General features: G+C 35.3%; 2 protein-coding genes and 1 long non-coding RNA gene across 3 annotated transcripts in view; 1 reads left to right on the plus strand and 2 right to left on the minus strand.

The window, feature by feature from the left end:
* Window positions 1-19,553, plus strand: part of LOC126969917 (uncharacterized) — a 433,182-nt gene that overhangs the window by 99,488 nt on the left and 314,141 nt on the right. The gene's annotated exons all lie outside the window — the stretch shown is intronic.
* LOC126969963 (uncharacterized) overlaps window positions 1-19,553 on the minus strand; it is a 271,229-nt gene that overhangs the window by 80,387 nt on the left and 171,289 nt on the right. The window lies entirely within an intron of this gene.
* Window positions 7,602-19,553, minus strand: part of LOC126969901 (transcription factor Sox-17-alpha-A) — a 173,178-nt gene continuing 161,226 nt past the window's right edge. The window contains exon 4 of the mRNA XM_050815522.1: window positions 7,602-10,946. Coding sequence (XP_050671479.1) covers window positions 9,745-10,946 — 1,202 coding nt within the window. The 3' untranslated portion in view covers window positions 7,602-9,744. The remainder of the gene's footprint in view (window positions 10,947-19,553) is intronic.

Below are 19,553 nucleotides of genomic sequence, written 5' to 3' on the forward strand. Positions count from 1 at the left end.
AACTGATGAGATGATGAATATTAGTTTTCGACAATATCATATGATCTAAAATCTAAGTGACAATTACAGTAAATGAAATGGAATTATTCTCTAATATTTTCTGGAAGACACATAACATTTGCGTTATTTTGATTAAGCTCCGTTCTACAGTGTGACATCAAAAGGAAAGTTGAGATCTTAAGTCTAATATAGAATGGTCCTTTGCTGCTTTGGAAAGTTCGCCATGTTTTTTTAATAAACATACTGATTTCTAATATACAAAGCATTAACAGGTGATACTTTTTGAGTAGTGGTCTACACGGTTCTAGAGGACTCACATTGTAAAGAGCTTTGTATACTTTTTTGTGCCAGAAAACATTTGAAATATTTGTTGAATTACCCCACAGTATTAAGCAATATAACCGTGGTATGTAGTAAGTGAAGCATTAAATATTACAGTTTGTCTGAGCCTTCTCAAAGCGAAAACAAATATATTTATTTTTCCTGCCACGATATTAAGCCTAAAATTTTTAAATTGTTTGTCTTTTTAATACATAGTTCGATCACTCTGTATTGAGTTTTATAATTAGCAAACTGTATGTATTTAGTTTCTGTCATATTACCGAATATAATATTCTCATTGAAACGTGTCAATATAGTTTCTAAATTTTCGTTAACTTAACATTATAATGAATAGCTTTATGCTTTTCACTAATATAATGAAATGGTAATTAGTCATTCGTTGTGTGGTCGTGTGTTATGGTAGTGGTCGGCAAACTTATTAGGCAATTATGAACATTACAACAATAAAAAAAATCGGGAGCAAAATCTGCATGCTTAGTAATTTTTTATTTCACTAAATAAGTAGTACACTAAATACAACTAAATGCGTTTGCATTTCCTTGGAAGGTATGAGTCAGTCAGGTTTGTATGTTGTGTTTTTTAAATTTAGGTAAGCATGACTCCAAATTCACATCAATAAGACGACATCTCAGTTAACTCTTGATAATGTTCATGCTTGATAAAGATTGTAAAAGAAAGGGAAAGAACAGGAAACAACTTTTTCAGCTGATAGATAGTAAGAGTCAATTCCCAGCGTTGAAAATGATCATGTCTTCCTTCTGCAAGTCATTCAAAGCAAACCATTTGTGTTGTGAACTAAGATCACACTTTTCCGTCTCCAATATTTCCGATTCAACACAAAGACGTCCGAATTTAGAGCACCATATCTCCTTGATTTTTGAATCCAGCAATTGTATTTTAAAGCTACTATTGTGCCAGAGCCGCACTTGATGAGCTAAAGAGCCACATGCGGCTCTGGCGCCGCACTTTGCCGACCACTGTACTAGGGGAACAATATTTGGCGGACAATGCTATTTCTGATTTGTGCTTTAGGTTTCTGACTGAAGTAACTTGTATCTCCTCAGATTCTTCAAATACATAGGTTGTTATGACAATTGTACTTCGTCCGTGAGAGTTTTCAGAGCGTTGTTAGTACAACGCTAGGCAAGTTTTGTGGTGAAAGTATAGCATTACGAGCTATGAACACTATTTAATCCTGTTACACATATCCTTAAGTCTTATGTGTGGGTTGCTTATGCTTGCTGTTGGTTATAGTTAACACTGCCGAGCCTTTTTGAACTACCACTTTTCTTTAAAGTTCAACAAGTTTTTTGGCATGGCGTGACGCATTTTTTTGGTACTTCTCTCAGAAAAGTTATTCTTATAGCTTGTCCTTTTTTGTGTAGGTTCATTTATTCAGATTAGTATTGAATAACGAAGATTGTAAGCATATAAACTGTTTTCCACCGAAGAATTTTGAAAATATTGGCTTTGTTACATAGATGGGGGGCCGGCAGCCGTGAACTTATATTGCTCAAGGTCGCTGGCATTTAGTGTCGCCTTAAAGATAGGCACAAACAATCTTTCAATTTTGAGGAATAGTTGTTGGCTCAGTTAGTTCATTGGCATTCAAAGCTTAAGGGTATTTAATAAGGCTTATGACTTATTGAATTATGCAATCCATCGTGTTGTAAAACATTTTTAAAGTGAATACTTCTTTAACCGGCGTTGGGCACTTTTCGGTAGACGAAAATTTTATGGGTTCACTTCACTGACATGCTGATGACAGGCGCACGCGATAACTTAATAATAAAAAATAATTATAAATTGAGTGAAATCTCGTGAGTTCGCGTCACCGAAATGCTTATATATCTGTAGCTATACAGCTGACGTATTGTGCAACATTAGTGCTGTGTATATCATATAAGTGAAATTGAATGGATTTAGTGAAAAGCTCAATTTATATACTTAATCTGGCCATAAATTCTGTTACAATTAAAAATAAACAAAACATTACATTTGATTTTGGAACCTGTCATTTTTATTTGATTGTTCATTGAATTTTGGCGCCAATACATTGTACAATATTTTGCGATATTAAAATGAAGTGGGGTTTTAAAGAGAACCGAATCGCTATGATTGCATAACACTAACGAGGTATGGAGCCAAATGCAATTTTTAAAACTCCATACGCTTGGTATTAGTAAATTAGTAAAATGTTTGTGTACCTGACTATTAATAGGTTCAGTGAGACCTCCTCTGTATGTGACACAAAAAAGATCTGGCCGTCCACGTAGTGTTCGCAAGGAAAAGGTGGTCAAACCAGAAAGGGGAAGAATTCGAAGAAATCCTGTCCGAAAGCAAGAGATTTTATCTCAGGAGAAGAAAATAGCACGTACAACCATGTCGCGTATTTTAAAAGATGACTTAGGACATGCAGCCTAAAAGAGACGTACTGGTCATTTTTAACAGATAATTTAAAAAAAATAAAAAAAAATCGAAAAAACTACTGAAGCGGTACGCAAAGGGAAGTTACACAAAAATTTTGTTTACGGATGAGAAAATTTTTACAATTTTAACAAACAAAATCACCGTATTTATTCTCAAAGCTATAAAGAAGCTTCCCAATTAGTCGACAGAGAGAAACGTGGGCACTATTCGGAAACGAACGTTTCGGACTTCATCAGAGCTGAAGACTGGCCGTCGTCTAGGTCCTGGATTATGATTTATGGTAATTTAGAGTCCCTAAAATAATCCGTACGATTGGCAGTGAAGAATTTTCCCATGGAAATGTGAAGAAGTGCGTGCTTCTATTGATAACTGGCCTCAACGTTTAAAGGACTGTATTACAGCCATCGGAGTCCACTTCGAAGTAAGCTTTTTTTAATTTTAAATTGTTTTATATTTATGTATTTATGGCAAGACTAGGTATACTGTGCATTGTTGAAATTGTGTTTTTGTTTGATTCACATTATTGAAAATTAATTGTTTTAAAAATAAATTGATATTAAAAATTATTTATTTCTTACTTTACTTTTATAACTACTTTAGAACATTACCAAATTTCAAATTTTCATACTAATGGGGGTTGGACTTAGTATCTCTTAGCATGAATTAGGAGGTAAAAAATATTGTAGTTGATAGAGCTTTAGTCCACGATTACAATGATAAATAACGTAAATAAACACAACTGACATCGCGGCGGGAGGCCAGAAACTGTCAAGAAATGATTTTGGTTTCTTGGTAAAATATTTGGACAGGCAAAGGGTTTAAGCCCATACAGCCATAAATTGTATGAAAAACAGTGAAATGAAATGTATTTTCTTGAAAATCAACTACAATATTTTTTACATCCAAATTGGTGCTAAGGGATACTACGTTTTAACCACTAATGGTTCTAAGTTATCACTTCTATCGACAGTCTCTACAACTACCATTTTTTTTAATTTATCAAACAACACGTTAAATCACTTTATTTATGTACAAAGTTGTTTCGATCTTCGACGGCAATTTTGAATCTTTGTTATTTATACAAATGCTTTGAGTTTTCTTGAGTGTTCATTGCGCCAATATTTGTCTTCAAACAATTCGACACGTGTTTCACCTCTACACGAGGCATCCTCAGGAAATGTTGACTCGCCAAACACACGAGACTCTCTCTGAGTCTTGCCTATATTATAGATTTCCGCAAAATATAGCCTACTTCAATAAATTTTCTAGCTCAGTTATTTTGCTCGAACAAAATATGTTTTATAGTCTTTTGTGAGCTTGTAATTATTATTTGTTATCTCCTCAGTGTAGAATTGAATTTAGTATTAGGTTATTGCTATGTTTTTTCTTAATTAATATTTAATAAAAGTATAACTCAATATGCTTGAGTTTTTCAGGAGCAACTCCTTATATTAATTGTACAGGAACAACGTTTTGTAGTTTACTGGTTTTTTTTTCTATGAGAAAAAGTGACGAGATGAGCCAAACGTTTAAATGATGGTAAATTACTAGAAAATTACTCTCGATTCCAAATTATAATGGGGCCTCTATATTGAAGGGTTGGCTAATAGACTTAGTTCTGCAGCATACGTGGTTAAAAAGATTAGACAATTAACTGACGTAGATACGGCGTGACTTGTTTACTTTAGTTATTTTCATAGTATTATGTCGTATGGTATATTGCTATGCGGCAATGCTGCCGATATCAATACCATATTTGTGCTGCAGAAAAGGGCTACTCGCGCTATTTATAACCTAGTTCGTAAAGAATCATTGAGAGCAGAATTTAAAGAAATAAATATCTCGACAGTTGCCTCTCAATATATTCTTGATAATGTTATGTATGTACATAGGCACATAAGTGAATTTGCTAGAAACTGTCATAACCATAATATTAACACCAGGAACAAACATAAACTTATAATAAACAAATCGGCTAAGTCGAGTTAGTTAGTCTTTTCTGAGGCGATGTATATGGTTTTACAACAAGATCCCAGAAAATGTTCAAAACAAATGTATTACGAATTTCGAAAGAATTGTTAAAATAGGTTTTGTGGTAAAAGCAACTATAACATATATGACTTTCTTAATGATACCACAGATTGGGAATGGAGCGACCGCCCACAGGTTATTAAATAATAACTTTTATTGTACGATTTTACATTAAAAAATAAGCCTGCTGAGTTTGTTGCGCCCGTTCTCTTAGGTCTGAGGCATACCTTTTGGAATGGTTGGTACTTTTTGATTTTCAATAAGTGATATTATATCATATTTTGAATAAAAAAATTTGAACTTGACAAAGGTTCCAAGCCTTGATAGTCCTACAATAACTATAGTCCGACAACTACTAAAAAAAATATATACCGTTGTGACCCGAGCAAGTAGCGACGACCCCAATAATACCCAAAGACTCTCCGAATGTCTTGGGAGAAGATGTGCCAGGGTATAGGGCACCTGACACCCTACTTCCGCCCTCACACGAGAGGCTCCTTTGCACAGGATGCCAGCTAGATTATGGGTACCTCAACGGCGCCGATTTCTGCCGTGAACCAGTAATGTGTAAGCATTACTATGTTTCGGTCTGAAGAGCGCCGTAGCAAGTGAAATTAATGGGCAAATGAGACTTAACATCTTATGTCTCAAGGTGAAGAGTGCAGTTGTAGTACCGCTCAGAATTTTTGGGGTTTTTCAAGAATCCTGAGCGGCACTGCATTGTAATGGGTTAGTGGTATGGTTGTAATATTTAGTTTTATACCTATGTTTATCATACCGATTCATATATTAATATTGTTCTCATGTAAGTGATACTTTGTAATTTATTTATTTATTTATTTATTATTACAAGGAAACATAACAAACACATCACAAGAACTGAACAATATAGGAAAGAGATACAAAATATAAATGTAGATGCGTCCTAACACATGTTTCACAAATACAATAATAACAAAAAGAAAAATCAAAGGTATACAGTCACAAAACGCAAACATTCACAGAAGTAACTAATTTAAAAGATGTAGACAAATGAAATTAATTAAAACTAAACTTGGGGCAACGATAAAAACGATTTTAATTTTAATTCTAAACTGTGTCTGAACACAGCAGGGGAGCACGAAAATATGTCGATGTCGAGAAAACTATTGTTGTAAGATTTACACATTCTGTGTAATGGCGCGCGAAACCCAATGTTTGTTCTTGGGGACTATAGCTCAAAAGTAATGCATGTGCGGAGAGACCTGGCTGGGACGTGAAAGCCTACGAGACTGAGGAGCTCAGAAGATGTCAGCTCACCAGTACATATTTTCTTTAAAGTTACACAGTCTGTTATAGTGCGGCGCTGACATAGCTGAAGAAAGTTGTATTCAAGCAACAATTCATTATAGTGGGCTCTATTTCCTTTTACACGATAATTTAATGTGCGTAAGAACTTTTTTTGAACAGTCTCGACTCTTTTTTCGTGGATCGAGTAAAAAGGATTCCATATTGGGCTTGTATATTCTAGTTGGGGTCGCACGAGGGACTTATAAAGATATGTGTAAGTACACTTGTCCTTAAATTGCTTGGACACACGTGTAATAAAGCCTAGCATGCGAAGAGAGCTATTTAGAATATGGTCTATATGGGTGCCGAGGGTTAGTGTGCGGTCTAAATGAATACCCAGATCTTTGATGGTAGAAACTGACGTCAGCTGTTGATTGCCCAGCTGAAAATGAGTCGTGATAATATTTTTATTTCTGGTGAACACGATATGTTTACACTTTTTGTATGCCAAGTATAGTTTATTACGTGTGCAGTATGCATCAAGTCTGTTAAGATCCTCCTGAATACGGACAGCGTCAGATGGACAAGTAACTGTTTTGTACAGCTTTAAATCATCAGCGTAAAGTAAATAATGACAATGTGAAAAGCACTGAGATATGTCATTGATAAAAATAGTGAAGAGCAAGGGTCCAAGAATAGAGCCCTGCGGTACACCGGATGTCACGCGAACTGGAGAGGAATGATATCCATTAACAATTACCGACTGAATGCGGTCCTGCAGATAGGCCGCAAACCACCTCAAGAGGTTACCTTTAATGCCATTGAAAGAAAGCTTCTGTAAGAGTAATACATGGTCAACCTTGTCGAAAGCCTTCTGGAAGTCTGTGTATCTAGTGTCTATTTGTGTTTTACAATCTAAGCCGGTGAAAATGAAGTTGGTAAATACGAGAAGATTGGTGAGAGTTGATCTGCCGGTAACAAAACCGTGTTGTTGATCAATAATAACATTTTTTAAGCTGGAGAGGACATGACGGTGCAATAGCCTTTCTAGTACTTTGGGAATTGTAGAGAGGTTAGAAATGGGACGATAGTTTTCTATGTCATTTCTTGCTCCAGATTTAAAAATGGGTGTAATGTAGGCCGATTTCCAGAGTCTGGGGAAACAGCCTGTTGACAGGCACTTGTTAAAAATAATTTCTAGTGGCACACAAATTGACTCGTGTGTGTGTTTAAGAAATATTGGACTGATATTATCTGGTCCAGGACCTTTATTGCGGTCGAGTGTACGCAGTTCTCTGCTTATTTCCGCCTGGGAGATGCATACGTGACTAATTAGAACATGCGAGTCATTGACGATAATGTTTGTAATGTTTTAATGAGAATAAATGATCTTTAAACCGAATGGGTAGGGCGTATCAATTACCATCAGCTGAACGTCCTGCTCGTCTCATCCCTTATTTCCATAAACAAGACGTATACGACGATTAAATTGTATTTAATGAGGAATTATTGGGTAATAAAAGAAGGCATATCGAATATAATTTTATTATTTTATAAACTTTTGCTTACAATAAGTAGTCGCAGTGTCTCTAAAGCTAAATAATTGCGTAAGTGTAATTTAAGTACAAATAAACTATGAGATATTTCATTAAACACGTACACTTTATACAAACAATACTAACGACTAAGTTATCTACAGACTTAGTGAAGTTCCATTGAAATGGAGCGGAGAATTGGCCAATCGCGTAGCAGGATTAGATGACGTATTTTGACAAGCGTTCTGATTGGCATATTCTTTTGTTCGGCTCCATCTGAATAGAAACACACTGATGGAAGAACGAACATGCTACCGCATTTTTAACTACCTAGACTTTAATACATAGGTACAAATAAATAACTTTAAATGTAGGAAATTATCTAATCGTATAAAAAAGCACCATCTTCCTAATTTTGGATTTATTTTTTATGAAAATTTCAAATTTTGATAGGAACATCAATTATAATAATTATTAGTTTTATTGTCTTATTCGGGCCTACCAACCCTAATAGTAAAATAACGAAACCAATCTTTAAATTTCACAAAAATATTCTAAATATTAACCATAATATAACTCCGAATATATAGTACAAATATTATTTTATATTTAAGTCCTTAATTTTAGGGTTGGCAGTAATAGGTAGGTGGACACACTTAAAAATAAAATTTAAATCACTATCGAGCCAAAACTTAACAATAACATTACTTATATTTTTACATACACGCTGTTATATATTTTACTGTTATAAAACTGATATTAAAGGATTGAATCACGTTCTAAGTTTGGTCCCACAGGTGTTTCGTTTCTAATGCTATTATTCGCGATAAAATCCACTAATTCAGTTTAGTTCATAAGTCAAAAACGTTTGAAACAGCAAATACATTAGTGAAATTTGTCATTTGATAATATTTTACATCATTTTATAACATTATGTATTGAATAATCGCATAATTCGTAATTGTGGATAAATAGCTTGTACAATATAATTTTCAATTTATATTATTTATTTTTTAATAATTCAAGGCACTTCGTGGTCCAAATATTTAATATTAAATAATTTTTAAATCAAAATTAATAGTTGGAGCATTCGTAGTGATTATACAGTTTAATAAGAAAGTATTATGTATTTTGAAACTTATTCACTTTTTGGCTTCACAGGCCTGGTAGTACGCAAACTACACGCTTTGGAAAAGGCAAAATGTTTACTTAATATCTCAAAATCACACATTTTATCGTTTCCGTTTCACGTAAAACAGCTTTGTAAAAAATCTGTAACTTCTTAAATTAAAGTTTGTTCTTAACATGGAATGTTACAATAACATATCACATAAAACTTGATTACAATAACAATAATATAAAGTTCTACTTTGTTTTACATTTGTAAAACAAGATACTTTAACATTTTCTCATTGAAGGAACAATATTCATTTGGGTATAAGTATTCAGCGATAAAGAAGACATGAAGCATTTAACTCAAAAACAACAATGACAGCAATATCTGTCAATGTCATTTTTATGTTTTTTTTTTCTGCTAAGAAGCAAGTGTTGATAGTTGTTATTGTTTTAATATTCTCTAGTTTCTTGAAAATGACTATTTATAAATTAATTTTCAAAAACAAGCACGGAACAAACAACATACCTAAAACTTGCTTGCAGCGGAACTAATTTACCTGGCTATAATTTTTGCCGGAAGTGAATAGTAACGAGTAAGGTAAAATAGTTTGTGTTATTCTTCTATATCGCTTTTATTCTTTGTAAAGTGAATGATATGCAATCTATAAAAGGTAAAATATCTTTTTTAATTACATGAAATAGTCACCATTACATTTTTAGAGGGATAGTGACGGAACTAGCACAATTATGAAATGACATCTGTCATACCAGTCACAATATGTTTTGAGCCATAAAGCGCCACAGAACGTGGTATAGCGTGTTAGGCCGCCCTTGCGACTTGAAGATGGAATGTCTCATATTCTGTGGGTACGCAGGCACATATTTTATCCATTAAAATGGTTTTTAGATGTATTTGGTGTGGTGGTGGGACTGTTGTAGACAAACGCTGTTCATTCCAGTTCTGCTGCTCAAAAATAACAAATAACGGTTTAATTATTTATTTAAAATAATAGCCGCCTAGTCAATTGCTGTAACAAGTTTGTCTGACGCCAGCTAGAATGACACTGAATTCATCATCAGGCCTCACATCAGAGCCTTGAGGAGCTGGTACGTACGGTACCGCGGGTGGAGTCGCAGCGATTACTGATGCATACGGCGACTGGTACATCCTCTCGCAGTACTCCTGCGCAGGCGCCGATTCTGGGCAGTACTGCCTGTACTGCTGCTGCTGCTCGTATCTATACTGGTGCTCCATTCCATTTTCTGTGCCATAGTCCAAATACTTATCAAACTCACGCGCATCAACATCAGACTCAGGTGAACCGGTTCTGATTTCTGGCCGCGGCATGAAACCCTGCTCGTTTTCCTGACCTTGGTTTGGCGGTTCCTCTGTGAAGTAAGTACCGCTTGGATCGTATTCTGTCTTCGGCTGTTCAGGGTAATGAACGTACGAGTCCTCAGTTTTGTAAATGTGCTCATACTGCTCGTAGGGATGGTATTGGATGTTGTATTCTGAGGATAATGGACCGCTTGGAGCTGATGAAACGCGCGGAGCAGAAGTTCCTAAAGCTTGCTGATCTTGAGACGTTGCTACTGGGGGAAAGAACGTCCCAGTCACTATCGGTGGTTGTTCGGCTAAAGATCTTTGCGCGCACATCACATACATGCCATTAGCCATCCCCATAGCCGCGACTGGGGCTGGAGAATAAGAACCAGGCGTCCTGAATTTGTATGAGTAAGATTCCGAGAGAGCATTGATAGCCCTTCGCCTATCTTCGTACTGGAAGTTCTCTTTCTCATTCTCAACGGGCGAAGCGTCGGGTGTGGGAAGGGGTGCTTCAGCAGATGCACTTCGCCTACCCTGGGGCTCCGGTGACCTAGCTGGAGATGACTCAGGTGTTTGGACGTGACCGTTAAACTGGCTTTGGTAATCTGAAGCTAGTGGGGATGTCCGATAGGGGGAGAAACCAGCTCCTGGGTTGTGAGAGAAACGAGTGTCTGGAGAATCCGTGTTGGTGGCATATGGTGATCCTAATGCCGCTGAAGCAGAGGGCGGAGCGCTGCAGGGCGCCGCCGGCTGGTTCGGTCTGTTTTTATTTTGCTTCCGTCTACGGGGTCGGTATTTGTAGTTCGGATGTTCCGTCATATGAATCACGCGTAGACGCTCAGCTTCCTCCACGAACGGCCGACGATCTTGCGGTGTTAACGACCGCCATTTTTTACCTGTAAAAAAAAGATTACGTTACTATGCGCAGATATCTCGTACATATATCTATACATAGAAATAAAATTGTACGGGATGTTCACTCGCAGATAATCTATGTTATACGAAGTATTTTCTCCGAGCGTTAAGATTGAGACAAGCTGCTAACTTAGTGACGTCATTTTGAGAACTGCGGTATTCAAATTGGTGACTGTCAGCTGAAGTCAACCATACGTTAACTTGACATGGTTTCGCTACTTCTCCATAAAATAGCACGGGGTTATACTTCGGACCTTATGGGTGTATGGGGATATTATACATTTGGGGTTATACTGAGCAAACTCCGATTAATTCGTCAGACGTATATAGTTCCGTTAGAAGCTGACTAACCGAATTCCAGATAAACAAACCCGCGGGAATTGGCCTTACAAATGTGTTGATCATTGCTAGTGGTGTCCAGATAAAATTCCCCAGTAATATTAGACTTATAGAGGCAGTCTGTCACAAGCTCGGCTAAATTATCGAGATTGTATGTTATCAAATAACTTTAGAATAGCTTCAGTGAGCGAATCATAAATTACATCGTGTTAGCCCTGCATACAACTTGCGACCATATTTATTGCGCGTTAAGAATCCTTGTTAACGTTTCGTTAAGACACAAGCTTATGATATGAGGAATGATTGGTGCAAGAAACAATCTCTTTGGATATTTATCAATGTGATGCTGCGTGCTACTGGCAAAACAATGATATTTGTTTGTTTTAACAACACAGCATATTATTACACAGATTATAAATTATACGGCAACAAATATAAGCGCTTAAATGGGGGCGCTTCTGGTGTTCTGACATGCTTAAGGCGAAGAGTAAGCAGAAAACACGAAAACATGGTGTTTTTCGACAATTTTTGTGGTGAAAGTATACCATTTCGAGATATGAACACTACTTAATCCTGTTACACATATCCTTAAGTCTTATTTGTAAGTTGCTAATGCTTGCTGTTGGTTATAGTTAACACTGCCGAGCCTTTTTGAACTACCACTTTTCTTTGAAGTTAAACAAGTTTTTTGGCATGGAGTGACGCATTTTATTTAGACTCAGAAAAGTTATTCTTATAGCTTGTACTTTTTTGTGTAGGTTCATTTATTCAGGTTAGTAGTGAATAGCGAGGATTGTAAGCATATTAACTGTTTTCCACGCAAGAATTTTGAAAATATTGGCTTTGTTACATTGCCGTGAACTCATATCGCTCAAGGTCGCTGGCATTCAGTGTCGCCTTAATGATCATCATAATAATATTATCTCTTGAAGTAAACCAATGAGAGTTTAAACTTTTGAAGAATTGCGCTATCAGTTGTATCTTAACTTCGCAACTGAATATATAAATCTTATAACTATATTATTTCTGCCGTGAAGCAGTAATGTGTAAACATTCCTGTGTTTCGGTCTGAAGGGCGCCGTAGCTAGTGAAATTAGTGGGCAAATGAGACTTAACATCTTACGTCTCAAGGTGATGAGCGCAGTTGTAGTGCCGCTCAGAATTTTTGGTTTTTAAGAATCCTGAGCACTGCATTGTAATGGGCAGGGTGTATCAATTACCATCAGCTGAACGACCTGCTCGTCTCGTCCCTTATTTTCATTAAAATAAAATTCACAATACTATGATTACATAAAATTAAAACTATCATTACGTGGAAGCGTACCAAGAAAAAAATTCTGGTAGCATTTCCGCGTTGGATAGCTCGGCTGATCGGAGAATAGCTGCCTGCGCTTGGGTTTCCAGTAGCCTTATTGAGGCGCGAAGATAGTACTACGTACATTCTAGGCAAATGTGTCACGACACCAAACGGCACAAAAATGTATGACTCACTGAGACCGACATATTTCTATATGCGACGCTTGCTGTCTTCGGCAGTCAAAGCAGCAGACCCAGCACCAACTGACGTAACTGGCTATAATTGGCATTATTATAATAAATCTTTAGTTATTTTTGTTAACACACGCCAACAATTACTTCAGGCTTTTTATTGTGTTCTAAGTTTATTTGCATTGGATACTTTTTTTACAATTCCATTACATCAATAAAAGGCCTTGCGCAAGATATTTAAATTTTGTACGTTATGGTACTTAAATAAGTTTGAATAGTGTTGTTTGGGTTCTTCTCTTTGGAATATTTTTATAACAAATTAATATCATCCAAAGGTTGCTCGTCCCTGGTTTCAAAAATCGTTTGCTGATTGAATCTTACCTTCCTGAAAAATGTAGATTTTGATTACACAGAGCTTAATATTGTAATCATAAAATTCTATAAAACAATTTAAAGATAATCCAAATAGCTTTATGTGAGTATCGTAGATAGAATGTTTAAAAATATCATGAATTGCTGTAAATCTCAATTGTTGAGTTCCTAGCACTTTTTTCGTAACAAAAGCAAAACTAACTGATGGTTAACCAAGAGTTTTTGTTTAATTATATTTAAATAAAAAAATATTTAAATTTATGTTAATTTTAGTAATTATTACAGTTTCCAAACCAGGTACTTATCGGGTGATTTCTTATATACTCAACCCTTCTACTTATAATTGATTCATGAATTATTATAAATACGATAAATCGAAAGTTATTTTCTCCGATAAACTTCCGAAATATTATCAAGAAACATAAAACCTCGTGCGACTTATCGAAATTTAAAACAAAAAACGGGCCAGGTACCATCTGAACCTGTTTGACTGATGTCAAATGTCAACTTGACAAATGACAGGGAAGGCTTCCTGTAGTGTTGTGTTTCGGATCGATAACCGTTGTCGATGTTTTCACTTATTAATTTATGAATATAAATAGCCGCTGAGAATCCGAATTGTGATTAATTATTCGGACGAAATGTTCTCGGTAATGTTATACTTAGTCAATTAATAAATGTTTAGTGATTAATTTAAAACGTGTGTTTATCATAAATCAAAAAAATATGGATATTTCTAATTAGTAAATATTGTAACAAAATTATGGTTAGTACTTAGTATCCCGTAGCACGAATAAGGAGTTAAAAAATATTATGGTTTAATAAGGTACATATTGTAGGTTAATTTATAAAAGTTGGTAAGGTTAGGTTATGTCAGAACAGTTACCACAACGCACAAGCCGAGCGTAGCGTGCCGCGGCAGCGGCCAGCGAGTGCCACACCCGAATTTTAGGCGTTTCCTTTTCTTCCCTCCCGATTTACAAATTAGGGAGGGGGGAACCTTCCCAAAACTTTTTCTTTGTATATTCGGAAAAGGTTGGGCTTCAATGAGAAGAAGTGGCAAGAAACTCTAGAATCCTGATCTTCAGGGTTCTGTACGGTATCTAACGGGAACCGTATGAGCTTATACTTAGCTTTCTGACATCAGTCAGGCTGTCAGCGCGCTGCGATTGATGTGATCTGAAATTTATAGCTGAACTGCCAACCTCATTTAAAATCTTGAAATTTTACTACTATCCGTTACAATAAAATAGTGATGTGCTGATAATAATTACTAAGTTGAACGGATTAAATACCGTTAACCGAATACCGACCCTTTAACCTGTCACATCACCGCTTCTCGTTTTATATACACGGCCACCTAATAAGGCTTTTACTTGTCTGGCCAGTGACCTGTTTGTTTTGTTTTTAATTTTATTGATGGCCGCTGCTTACTGAAGACACAATCACAATGGGAGTAATTATCACCCCTGATTGGACTGAATGATGGTGGTTGTGGTATTTTGTTGCGGCAAAAACTTGCTTGCAAAAGTTAAGCTATAAATACAGATCGGATTTGGTACGGCCTACGAACCATCGATATTCTACAAACTACACTATGAAACTTTGTATTAAGGCAATTGATGAGAAATAAATAAATATTTATTCTAGCGTTTTTGAAATTTCTTAAAAACTTCACTTCAAAGTTTCAGGTATACTTTAAGAAAAATATGTTTTTCCCATAGTAAACTATATTAAATGTCGTGCTAACGTATATCAAACACAAATGGTTTTCGCAAAAGATGGAAAAACAAAATTAAGTAGTTTATAATAGTGAATTAGAATAAGTAAATTTATAGTTAACCGCAGCAGTTTGTATATGTATTATTTTCAAAGTATTTAAGAAAAAAAAACCTGCTCAAAGTAACTATTCCACGCGGACGAAGTCGCGGGTTAAAGCTTGTAGATAAGAATATATTTAATAAGCTAACATAAAAGTCAGATAATTTTATACCTCTAGATAGACTGTGACAAGTGTGAACACGTCAGAAAATACAGCACAGTAAAACAAAGTGTCATACATATCGCGAGTGTAAGACGTAGTTTGTCACGCACACTTAAGTAATAAACCTGGGCTGTTGTTATGCGTTGCCTACCAGCAAGAGGCTCTATTTAGACGTATAAATTATCTAAGACTTATATCATTTATACATCTAGATAGACCTTGACAGCTGTGAAAACGCACACTAAACTAATATTCCTGGCCTGTTTTTATCTGTTGTCTAACAGCAATAGACTCTATCTAGACGTATAAATTATCTAAGACATAACACCTGAACAAAGAAACATCAGATAATGTTATAATTCACATTAAACCAGTCTTGAAAAGTAAAATCTCGTATTTCAAGTCAATGCATTCGTCAAACGTCAAGTGTCAAAAAGTAACATATCATAGACATAAAATAACTTTTTAAATCGCAACGCATAATGGCCGATGCCAATCTCGAATGCACCTGTTGATAAAAACCCCCGATAACTTCGTAGAAAACCCCCCAAAGTTCACGATATGGCTTACAAATGGCAAGTCATTAAGAGGGTTAGGTTGGTTGACGCAAATCAATCAGATTTAGGTGCTTTCTGATGTTAAATCGATGTCATGTACCGGCTTAGAATTTTGTTTTTATTGGCTTTGTCGTGGTAGGTTTACTTAAGTGAAATTTTGGTAGACTTTTGTTAACTATTCACAAGTGATTCTTATTTCTTTCCATTAATAAGCTCCGCCCGTTTGAATCCTTTAATAAAAAAAATATTTTAATGCTTTTAGTGATCCTTTTTGGTACTGATTCTTTTACATAAAACTTAATACAGGCAATTTTACTTAAAACCGTATCAAAGACGGTATAAATACTACATAATAAGACGCGGACTGACTAAGTAAAAATTGAAATTTAGTTTAGTATAAAACGTGGCGGTGATTTGACATAAGTTTGAAATAGTAATTACAATATGGCGACAAAGTATAATCCGGCTAAGTTTGAAAGCGAACAGTTGCGTAAAACGTAGTTGGATTTCGTCTATCTCCGTTTTTTCAAGATTATAGCCGTCATCTGTCAGTCTACCAATCACTGCACGTTTCATACAATCGAGTGAATCGCTTTTTTATTACAGAGTTTCGCTATGCCTACATACAACATCAACTATTATAAAGTTTCCGTTTAAATTTCTGGAAATTAAGCAAACACAATTTGTAGCAGAAAAGAATAAGAGATGTTTATTTTTTGTATTCTTCTCAACCTTTTTCAACCGAATGAATTCAAAAACTCATTAGTAGGAACGTGGCAGGCGAGGATTGAACCTGGGGCTCCGTGGTGAGAGCCAATGGTTCTGTCCTTAGATAATTTATACGTCTAGATAGAGTCTCTGGCTGCTAGACAACCGATGAAAACAGGCCAGGAATATTTGTTTAGTGTGCATGCGTGGTCTTACACTCGCGATTTGTGGATTTGTATGTCACTTTGTTTTAGTGTGTGTGAATAGCTCAAAATAGAGGTTAGTTCTAAAGTATATTTTCTCGACGTTTTCACAGCTGTCATAGTCTATCTAGACGTATTAATGATCTGAGTTTGAACATTTAAAAATGGAAGTATCTTTGAATTTCTTAAATATTTTTTTTATATAAGAGAGATAAAAACAGGCCAGGTTTATTACTTTAGTGTGCGTGACAAGCTAGTCTTACACTCGCGATTTGTATGTCACTTTGTGTTAGTGTGCGTGCATTGCTCAAAATAGAGGTTTACTGTCATCCTCATTTTATTAGACAGCTGTCACAATGTATCTAGACGTATTTAAATGATCTAAGGTTCTACCTGTTTAATTATTTTCGCGCCACATTCAATTGACATCGAAATATTTTCCGCGGAAAATTTTGTCAGTATAGATATTTGATTTCAGTGACCTAAATACCGTTCAAAATGTTATCTTTTAAACCTAACAGTAGCACAATTAGAACCGATAAATCGATAACAATAATTACGATCAATCAAAGTTGTTGTGACACAAGCGCGGTGGTCCAAAGCTGAACATAGATTAGATCAATATTTAATGATGCTTCGTAACGGATTTTATTACTAATCTCATTAGCTTGTTATGTACTCTTTGTACCTGTACCATAGACTTATAGATAGCTATCGTTGTTATTGGCGAAATAGATTTTTATATATCAAGAATGACAGAATGTGACAGCTGTAAACGCGTCGGAAAAAAATGCGGGGAACTGTCAACTTCTATTTACTACCTCAAACGAACGCACACTAAAATAATGTGACTGACTCGCGAATGAAAGACGTAGCTGTCTTGAACACTTAAGTAATAAACATGGCCTGTTGTCATGCGATGACATTTTTTATGTCAATAAGGGTCGAGACGAGCAGGACGTTCAGCTGATGGTAGTTGATACGCCCTGCACATTACAAGAGGATTCTTGAAAAACCCAAAATTCTGAGAGGCTTAGAGAGCTAGAGATTATCGAGATTTGATCGATTTTAGATCCAGTAGATGGACCCACAACGTGAGAGTTGAACAAGACATACCGAAAATTCGGCCGATGCGTCAGTTGGACGGTTGGCTCAGTTGGTAATGATGATGAAAGTATGATAATGAAATTTTAAGATGCGCGCGCATCACTGTAACACAGACGTAACAGGTTGAAGCTGATTCCTAAAACTTTTCTGACGTTTGCGTCATTCGTTATTTTATTGGTTTCTTCGTCCATTATAAGAATAGGCAAAGGGTTGAAGCCCGTACAGCCGTATTCGTTATGTAGTAATTAATAATTGTCAAAGCCATCTTTGCAAGATTTCTACAAAATTGTTCTTTCTACAAACGTAGAATAGAACGAGGAATAAATAATCTTAAGGATTTTTGCTTTGTTAGGCCAAAGAAGTATAACTTCTTGCGTGCATACATAACTAAATACACACAAAACATCTTTTTTATTAGTATGAATCATTATTTAGTGACAGTCTTGCATTTTATCCTAACCTGAATATTTAAGTTATATTATGTTTGCTTCAGCAAAAAGTAATTTTACAAAGTTTCAGCTATTCTCAACAATTCATAATTGTGCAATTATCGCTTTGTTTAGCATGTTTAACTTTATATCTGATCTTTTTCATTCATACTATAATGTCTTTTACCTTCTAGCATTACATTATACTTTTGAACAAATTGTAATACTTCAAAGTGATAATCCTTATTAACAGAAATTAAATTTATAAACAAAATTTATGAACGACGCTGGAATCGAACCCGCGACCTCCACTGAGCCAAACGTTTGAGTGATGTATCGTTCATAATTCTCGATAATATGTCTTGTTCAACTCTCAGGTTTTGGGTTCATCTTCAGGATCTACTTTACAATTGATATCTGCTCAATCCCAATACTTGCATATTAGGAAATTGACGTGAGATGTGACTCTTTCAAATCTTAACTAACTTCTGGGATTACAAATTAGGTTCGAGTCCCGCATCGTTCATAAAGTTTACAAATTTTATTTATACTTTTGAAATTCAAAAAATACCTATATACCATAACGTTGAAAATAGAAAAAAAACATAACGAAACTATACCTTTTTAAAATTTGACTTATTTGAGTGATTAAGAAAACTTATGTTGGATATTTTGCTGTTTTAACTTGCATGCTGCAGGGGAGTGCATACTATATAGGCAATTAGGCAGTGCCTACCTAGTTAAGAACAAAAAAGTTTAAGTTTAATTTGGTTCCGTTATTCTTTAAGCAATCTTTTATTGAACACCTACTCAATATTACCTTACGCTAGATACAAAATACCTACCGTAGGCAGTCCCCAGATTGCATATTCGATATACCTACCTACAGCTTCAATACCTCAAAACTTAGTACTGTTGGACTAAAGCGCGACTTTGGCTAGTTAAATCTAAAGTGCCTACCTTGTTAGAAAACCCCTGCTTGTATATTATACTAAATTAAGGAAAATTAAATTAATTTCAAAAGAAAGGTTAAATTTAGAGTAATTCACAAACACACACACACACACACACACACTTCAAACCACACACGCACAAATATCATGTCTTATTATAAATATTGTAAATCCGTTATTAGATAAGTAAGTCCTACACAATAGTAATATTATAACCTAATTTAAGTTCTGTGGATTTTGTGGTGTTTTAAATAAAATAAAAAAAAGGCTGTAGGTATGCTCTATTGTATCTCTCTCTTGCCAACGCTAGTAGGTACCTAAAAAACCTCGATAGTAATAATAATATGTTATGACACGACATTCTATATCGTAAATTAGTTAGTTTATTAGTTACTTGTTTATTATTTACATTATAATATGAAGTTTTCAAAGAATATACAAGTACCATA

The sequence above is a fragment of the Leptidea sinapis genome, chromosome 19 (assembly GCF_905404315.1).
Source record: "Leptidea sinapis chromosome 19, ilLepSina1.1, whole genome shotgun sequence".
NCBI lineage: Eukaryota > Metazoa > Arthropoda > Insecta > Lepidoptera > Pieridae > Leptidea > Leptidea sinapis.